Below are 8,692 nucleotides of genomic sequence, written 5' to 3'. Positions count from 1 at the left end.
TTTAGATCCTAAAATATTGACGAATTCTGATTTTGATACCTTGATATAGCTGGTTAAGCATACTTAACCTTCGATTAATAAAAAAAATGCACTCTTGATCCTTGTGCTCGTGAATCTACATTAAAGTTAACAAATTATTAACAATTAAATCATCTAATTATCCATACGTTATGCTAAATTTGTATAATTACTCCATATTTGGGTAATGTATAGCCTTTAAAAATAATCTAAATATAACATATTTTCTATTATATAGAAACGGTAAAGAAAGAATTGCAGCCCATGTCACTTGGCCTAATAGCCCAACCGAAAATGGCCCACATTTGAAGCTCTTACCCTATTTAGCCCATGTTTTACATAACTTGAAAGAAATTTTTCAGCCTTTAGCCCACTATTAAAGACATAGTTTTAGGGTTTTTGTTATTTTCTTCTTTCTTCATTCCCTTGTCTCTCTCACCGCCTCTCACTTCTTTCTTTCTAACACACATAGATCTCTCATCCTCTCTTAAAATTGGCCATTAGCAATGTATTATGCTTCTCTTACAAACACACAGCATCTGCTACATATCTGCCTCCCCCTTTTCCGCAGATTATCTTAGTCAATAGCTGAAGCAACTTCAATTTGTAAGGAGCACAGCAGCTTTATTCCCTCTCCTCTACCCCCCAATAGTTCTGCCATTAATGGCTTAAGAAGGCTCGGGCTCCTACTCCGTCGTCCATGGTGGCAAGCAAAAGGATATTGAAGATTTTTGAAAGAAACATGAAAATACACACAGATCTGAAAATAAATAGCTCTCAAACTTGATTTGCACCAAAAAATAACCACTAATGTTGGAAGATTTTGAAGTTTGAAGTTCTGGTCATTATTATTATGACCTTGAAGTGTCAAATCTGAAATTGGGTTTGTATAAAAATCATAACTATGTAGCAGTTTGTATCAACATTGTATACTAGTGATAATTGTGTATATGGATATACAAACACCTCTTATACACTATTATACATGTTTATACAAAGTTATACAGTATTGTATAATTGTGTATAAATATGTATATTTGTGTATAATATTGTATAATTATATATTTTTCAGTTTATAAGGATGTATATACATTGTTAGTGTGTAAGAGGCCTTTACAGAAGTTTGACACTTCTTTCTCATCTTCTTTTTCATGTAATGTGTTGTATGAGCGTTGGAGGGATTCTACAATTCATTTACCAAGTTTTTATTTTTCTTTTATCCTGTTGGATTGCTTCAGCAATTGCACATAAAAGTGTTTGAATTATGATTCAGCAATTGCTTCAGCAGTTTACAGAAGTATGTGCTTTTTTAAAAATCACAAGGACAAAATATGATTAAATATATACATTTGATGAATTATACATATACCTCAAATGCTGCTCTAGTCCTAAGATCAGTAAATTATGGCCATGGGAAATTATTTTCTTGAGTTCAAATTCTTGTTGCACCTTTCATTGTCTTATGGCATTTAACTGTAGCGAATAAACGTAAGAATCTCATAGTTTCTTCTTCGTCTCAAAAGCAAAAGAATCTCACGGATCTTCCATTTGATATTTTAATCAACATCATCAAAAGATTGCCATTCAAATATCACTTCCAAATCTGTCTGGTTAGCAAATCATGGCGTTCTCTATTATTCACACCCGAAATCGCCACTCATATCAACATAGTTTCTGATAAAAACTACACATTATTGAGTTACAGTGATGTTATAAGGCCCAGTGATGTGAAATGGAAATTCAAGATTCCAATAGAATTGTTATCTATAGAGTATGTTCTATTGAAACCTATTAATGGTATACTTTGTATTTGTGGACCTATATTGTCCCATGTTTCGTATGTCTACTTGTGGAATCCTTTAACTAAAGAATTCAAACCTTTTCCTAGGCCAAAAACTCATTTGGGATATGTTGCTGTTAATTTTGGCTTTGGTTATGTTCCTAAAACCAATGATTATAAAGTAGTGAGGATAGTAAAACATGAGAGAAAGTCTGATTCGTGGATTCATGAAATTTACTCTTTGAATCGCAATTCTTGGAGAAGGGTTAAGAATTCGTGCTCGAATAGTTATGTAGCTATCGATTTGGAGAAAGAAATGATCACTGAGGTGGGTTATGTGGGTTATTCATATAATTATATAAGAAGGAATCAGCAATGTGAAGATAAATTAATTTGGAGAAATGAAAGTGATAATCCTATGTTGTTGGCATATTATGAAGAGAGATATTCGTCTTACAATGCTGTAAGGAAATTCGCTTTTGTTGGGAGCCTTGTTTCACTCAATAGAAATCATGACAATCTTGGCTAATAGGTGGGAATCCTTTAAACATTCTTGGTATTTGTGATTTTTTAAGTTATATGAACCCACTATATAATTCTGTTTTATACTGTCAGTGCATAAAACTTAAACTCATTGCGTTTTGCTTTTCTTACCAAATGTTTAGTAGAGTATAGTGGGAAAATGGCATGTTAGGCCTTGAAGAGCATAATCTTTGTTATTGGGTAAGAAGCTTTTAGTAGTGTTTTTTTATTTGGATATTAAATGTAGCTAATGATCAAGAGCAATAAAGAATGAATCTTTTGGGCCTTTTATTTTCAACTTTTCAGTGTGGATTGATGTTTTTTAGGCAATGCCAAAGAAGCTTCTAGGAATGTGGATGCTGAATATTCGATAGATTATAATAGAAATTTATATAATCAACATTTTCACTTTTAGGAAGCACGACACTTCCCTGAATCCTGCATAAATGCGGAATGCTTTATGCACTGGACTGTTCTTCTTCAACAAATACTAGACTTATTTAAACAAATGACGCCCGAATAAGATGAAGTGTCTTATGAAGACATTCATGTGTGCTACTATGAAATTGTTCAATAATCGCCTTTAATGAAGGAGATTCCTCGTCAAGACAAATACGTTCTTTAAAATACAACACTCCATCTCAAAACTCCAGGAATCAATAGCTTCACCATCTTGTACTAAGCGAACCAAATGTTGAACATTTGGGGCTAGTCGAATGTTCGTTCTTTATTGTTTCTAGCCACCCTGGAACTAGTAAAGTAATCGGCTTCAAACTGCCAACAACCTCATAATTTCTCACGAAAGGGGTGCTCTGATGGTAAGCAACCTCCACTTCCAACCAAAAGGTTGTGAGTTCGAGTCACCCCAAGAGCAAGGTAGGAGTTCTTGGAGGGAAGGATGTCGAGGGTCTATTGGAAACAGTCTCTCTACCCCAGGGTAGGGGTAAGGTCTGCGTACACACTACCTTCCCCAGATCCCACTAGTGAGATTATACTGGGTTGTTATTGTTGTTGTTGTTGTTTTTTGCATTCCGCAACAAAGTCAAATCCCATAAGCTTAAATAACCTTTGGCCTTAATTGTTGGAAACTCTGATGATCCGTCTGAACAATAAATTGCTTACCAAAAAGATAAGGCCTCCATCTTTGAACAGCTAAAACCAAGGCAAGGATTTCCGTATCATAAGTGGAAAGCAACAAATTTTGAAGTTTCACTAAAGAAAGCAATAGGTCGATCTTGTTTCAAAACTGCACCAATTCCTGATCCTGAAGCAGCAGCAACAACAACAAGCAGCCCAGAAATTTCCCATAAGTGGGGTCTGGGGAGAGTAAGATATAAGCAGCTTTACCCCTACCCTGAAAGGGCAGAAAGATTGTTTCTGATAGACCCTCGGCTAGAGAACGGAAGAAAAAAAGTAATTGCAACAAATAGGAATAGCAATAAGATAAAATAAGACTGAAGCCTAGAAAACAGTTAAACTCGAGGTAGTAATAGCAATCTATAAATAAAAGAATATCATACTAACACGAATGCTAGCGAATTGAGTAGGACAAAGAGAAACGCTGAACTGCCTACTAGCCTTCAATTACAATTTTTTTTGAAAAATCCAGCAAATCAAGAATAGGAGCTTGTCTCATTGCTTTTCTCAATTTGGTAAAAGCTTTTTCAGTAGTAAAAGTCAGCAAAAATCCATCCTTTTTGAGCATTTGTGTAAGAGGATCAGATATCTTCCCATAGTGTTGAATGAATTTCCTGTAATAACCAAAGAGTCCCAAAAACTCCCTCATAGCTTTAGGAGTTGTTGGTTTTGGCCATTTGGCGATAGGTATCACTTTTAGCCCACGCTAAAAATTATTTGCATTCGATAGCCGAAAAAGTGTATAAAATTTGTATAATTTTTTTTATATAACATACATAATATGTATATGTACATATATATATATACAAAAAAATTTAAATATATTTTTTTGGTTATTATTTTAAAAGCGGCTATACAATGTCATTTTTCCTTAATATTTTCAGGATCCACTGCAACACTGTTGTTGGCTATAATATGACCAAGGTACTTAACTGACCTCAAGCTAAAAATGCTTTAAATGATCCTCCGAGGATCTACTATAGATTAGAATTTCGTCAAAGAAAACCAAAATAATTTTTTGGAGATGATGTTTGAATACTTCGTTGATAAGAGAGTGGAAAGTAGATGAAGCATTTGTAATGCCGCATAACATCACCAAGAATTCATAATGTCGTGCTATCTCGACGTCAGATGGATGATCATTGCTTTAGCAAAGATTTAACTTTGAAAAAAATTGTGCTCCTTACAACACGTCTAGTAGTTCATCAATAACATAAATGGGAAATTTGTCCTTCATCGTGACTAGATTTAAGGTACGATCATCAATACACATTCTTATTTCCACCAGGCATAGAAAGAAAAAAAAGTGTATATAAATAGGCCTACAATATTACAATAATAACAAAATTTACTATAATTACAATATTAACATTTATTAGAATTTAGAACTCATAACGGTTAGCACCTGTATTATCCTGCACAAAAAAACAAAACAACCACAAATCAACAATGAAAAATGAAATGTTAGATTTCCCAAATAAAGAAGGAGAAAAAATTATGGCAAGAATGAGCACCAGGCATTATTGGACGGATTTAAATTTTACACAATTACAATGTAAAGAATTTTACACTATTGGTGCAATTAAACTTATTAAAGCAAGTTATTATTCTAATATTTAATCAACTGTATCGAGCTTGCTGTGGAGAACTATATATTGTCAATTTATCATAGATCCTTACAACAACGTGCTTGAAATTACTAAATTATTATACTAGACATGCCTAGTGAAAGTATGGCTTACATAATAAGAATCATGAACATTTAAGAGAATTATAACCTAAACATAAGACTATTTTTTTCCAAAAAAAATAAAAAAAAAAAAGAAAAGAAGAAAGAATCTAGCTTAAGACTATATTGTAAAAGAAGACAGAGCAAATGGAAGAGTATGAATAGAAATAGGGCACTATGGTGCACAAAGTATCTCATTTTTACGCTGGGTCCGGGAAAGAGCCGCACCTTAAGGGGCAATGACTGAGCCAGGATTTTTACCAAGGCGTGTCAAAATATAAACAGCTAGATACATTGAAAAGTGAAGGAAAGTCAACGTATAGTAAATATACATAAAAGAAAAAAATTTATCTAGAAATACAGTGTAATTTTTCGGTGAAAGGGTAGCGATTGACACCCCTTGGTTGAATGTGGCTCCGTCATTACTTAGGGGTGTGATATAGACAGCCTACCCCGATGCAAGTATTAGTGGCTAGTTTCACGATTTGAACCCGTGACTTATAGGTCACACGAAGATAACTTTACCGTTGCTCCTAGGCTCGTTTTATGGAAAGCATGAATAGTTACAAGTTAATTACTATATTTCATACTTGACCTCAAACATATAGGACCCGAAGAAAGAAGTAAATCAAGGAAAAGATGTCTTACAATCTCAGAGATATGGACCTCGACCGAACTTGCATAGTTGTCTTGCATGTCCTGCTGAATTTGCTTAGCAGAATTCCCAACAGATTCTTTACACCTCCTTATATCAATTAGAGAAAGTGTGATTATATCTGCAAAATCTTGAGGAATTGAATCCAAGAACCTGCAACGTTCAAGAAATAGTCGTTCAAGGCACGGAAAGTGATCACAACTGGCTCTCCAGTACTCAAAATCCAAATCTTCCAGGAGCAAGAGTTTCAAGCTAGGAAATCCTTCATCTACTACTTCCCACGCCTCGCCTATGCAGGCACGATATGTTAGTTTAAGGACCTCGAGTTTAGGCAGCTTACCAACAATGCTCAAATCATTCCATCTCAAAAAAGTCCGACTAAAAGCTAACTTCTTGAGGTTTTGTGGAAATACATCTGCTGGTGGAAGGAGCAAAGGTCGCAAAGTACCTGAATGTGGTCGTTTTCGCCCTGTAAACCTTAAGTAATCTGAAGGTCTGCTTTTCAGAAAGAAAGGACGAACCGGAAGATAGTTATAATACAGATGAAACTCCAATTCCTCAAGCTGATCTAAGCAGCGAAAATCATAGATGTTCCTGCAACTATAAAAGTCTTCCGCGATGCCATGTATTTGCAACTTCTTTAAATTGGGAAATAGTCTAAAAACAGAACTAGTACAATACCAAGGATTCCATCCGGACAGATGTTGCAAATTTTTCAGGACCAAACTTTTCTCTGTAGGCTCATGATATCGCAAGTAATTCCAATCCAAACGGAGGTGCCTCAATTGCTGCATCGCCAAAATTTCTGATGGTAATATGAAAGGATATGGCCGCTCCCATTGCCAACGCTTGAGATGTGGAAAATTAAGTATAAAAGTTTGCAGATAGCATAGGCTAGATATTGATGGAGGAATGTCTATTGATGAGGGAATTTCTTTTCCTATATACTTCTCCACGGCAGGAGAAAGAGTCAAAGCAAGGTATCTCAAATGAATTAAATCAAGTATTCCGCTGGGGAAAGTACCACATCTCACTAAAGCAAGATCTAGTATTCTTACTAGCTTGAAACGCAATGACTTTTGAACAAACCAGGTCCCTTTAAAACAGATAATGGAACGGACCTCATTATTAGGATACATATCCAAACTTTTCTCAATTATACCGTGAAACACTTGGTTCAATTGGATACTGATCCGGCCTTGACCGTTAGATGAAAAATGCATGGATTGCTCTAATGGATTTTGATCATCGTTTTCTCCAATAACATTCACAAAATTCACATTTCGAGCTTCCCTTAAGCAGAGTTCACGTGTCACATCATGCATTCCACAACTCTCGATTTTCCCATCAAAATTCAAATTGTGGATGAAAATTAAGCTTCTATCTATAAGATCTTTTATATATTTTTCTGCCACTTCTTCTATGCTTTTCATCTCTTCCACCTTTAAAAATCCCTCTGCTGCCCATAATTCCACAAGTTTATCTACAAAAATTAGTTCATCCTCTGGGAAGATTGCAAAATATAGAAAGCACGGTTTTAGGTGATTAGGCAAGTAATGGTAACTCAATGCCAACACCCTCATGCATTGGGCATCAACATCTGTGCTTACCACTGAACTTACATTGTCGGCAACACTTTGCCACTCATGCAATGCTTTACCAATTTTGGAGAGAAGTCCAGCAATCACAGTAATTGCTAGAGGTAATCCTCCACATTTTAATGCAATTTCTTTCCCGATTATGTCAAATTCAAGAGAAAAATATTCTTTCTCAAAGACCTTTCCGCAGAGTAAATTCCAACTTTCATTAGAATTCAGAAGGCGCATTTGGAAAGGAGGCTTACCTGAGCTAGCATATTCAGCCACATCCACATTCCGAGTAGTCAGGAGTATCCGGCTTCCATTATTACAATCTGAGAAACATAGTTTTATATCATCCCAAGCTTCTGTAGTCCATATGTCATCAATGACTACCAGGTACCTCCCGCCTTTTAGAAGCTTTTGGAGTCGATCTGCTAGTTGCCCAACATCTTGCTGATCATAAAATTCATAAGTCTTTCCACTTATAGAAAAAAGAAGGCCTAGGAGTACATTTCTCGCACGATACTCTAGTGAAACAGTAGCTTTTGCACGAATGTCAAAGTGAGACATAATGAACGGATCACTGTAAATTTTGTTAGCCAAAGTTGTCTTGCCTATGCCACCCATCCCTACAATCGAGACAACTTCTAGTTCACTTGCTCCTCTGGTAAGTTGATCCTGCAGCATCTCGAATTCAGTTTCATGACCAACCATCGTATTCTCAAGCTCTAAGGCAGGTTGAGATACATCGGCAAGAGACAAATTTTGTGCTTCCAGATCTTTGCTATTGGTATACATGTTCTGCACTGCCATCCACTTGTTCATCGCGAAACCAATGTGTCCTACTGCTTGTTTCAAGAGGGAAAAAAGTTCCCAAGAATCTATTCTTCGTGTAACTGCGTTTTTTGCTAAGAAAACTTTCCTTGATACAGATTCAACCATACCTTCCGCGCTACATGCTAGCTCTATGATTTCAGCTTCCAAACTTTTCAATACCTCAATATCATCGCCTATTACTTTCAATGGTTTCTCCAAAATAGATCTCAAGGATTCAAGCTTTTCGTAGAACGACTGCAAATTACATCCAGTAAACTGCATAGATTGTTGTATGGTGCTCATAAGGGAAGTAACAGCAGCATAAGCCATGTCCTTCTTTCTCTCTTATGTGTGTGATAGAAGGCAGAATATCACTTAGTATGATTACTACAAATTGCCAAAAGTTCCAAATTTCTCAATTTAAAAACAGAACAAACAAAGGTTTTTCTTTTATT

General features: G+C 35.6%; 1 protein-coding gene across 1 annotated transcript; it reads right to left on the bottom strand.

The window, feature by feature from the left end:
• Positions 1-4,620: 4,620 nt before the first annotated feature.
• LOC107775697 (putative late blight resistance protein homolog R1B-23) lies at positions 4,621-8,692 on the bottom strand. The gene is made up of 2 exons (XM_016595448.2): positions 5,835-8,692; positions 4,621-4,872 (listed from the first exon to the last, which is right to left on the bottom strand). Exons 1-2 carry the CDS (start codon positions 8,565-8,567, stop codon positions 4,840-4,842), a joined length of 2,766 nt encoding a protein of 921 aa, XP_016450934.1. The 5' UTR covers positions 8,568-8,692; the 3' UTR covers positions 4,621-4,839.

Source organism: Nicotiana tabacum, chromosome 8 (genome assembly GCF_000715075.1).
Source record: "Nicotiana tabacum cultivar K326 chromosome 8, ASM71507v2, whole genome shotgun sequence".
NCBI classification, from domain to species: Eukaryota; Viridiplantae; Streptophyta; class Magnoliopsida; order Solanales; family Solanaceae; genus Nicotiana; species Nicotiana tabacum.
The sequence above is the reverse complement of the archived record's forward strand: the minus strand, read 5'-3'. Positions and strand labels throughout refer to the sequence as shown.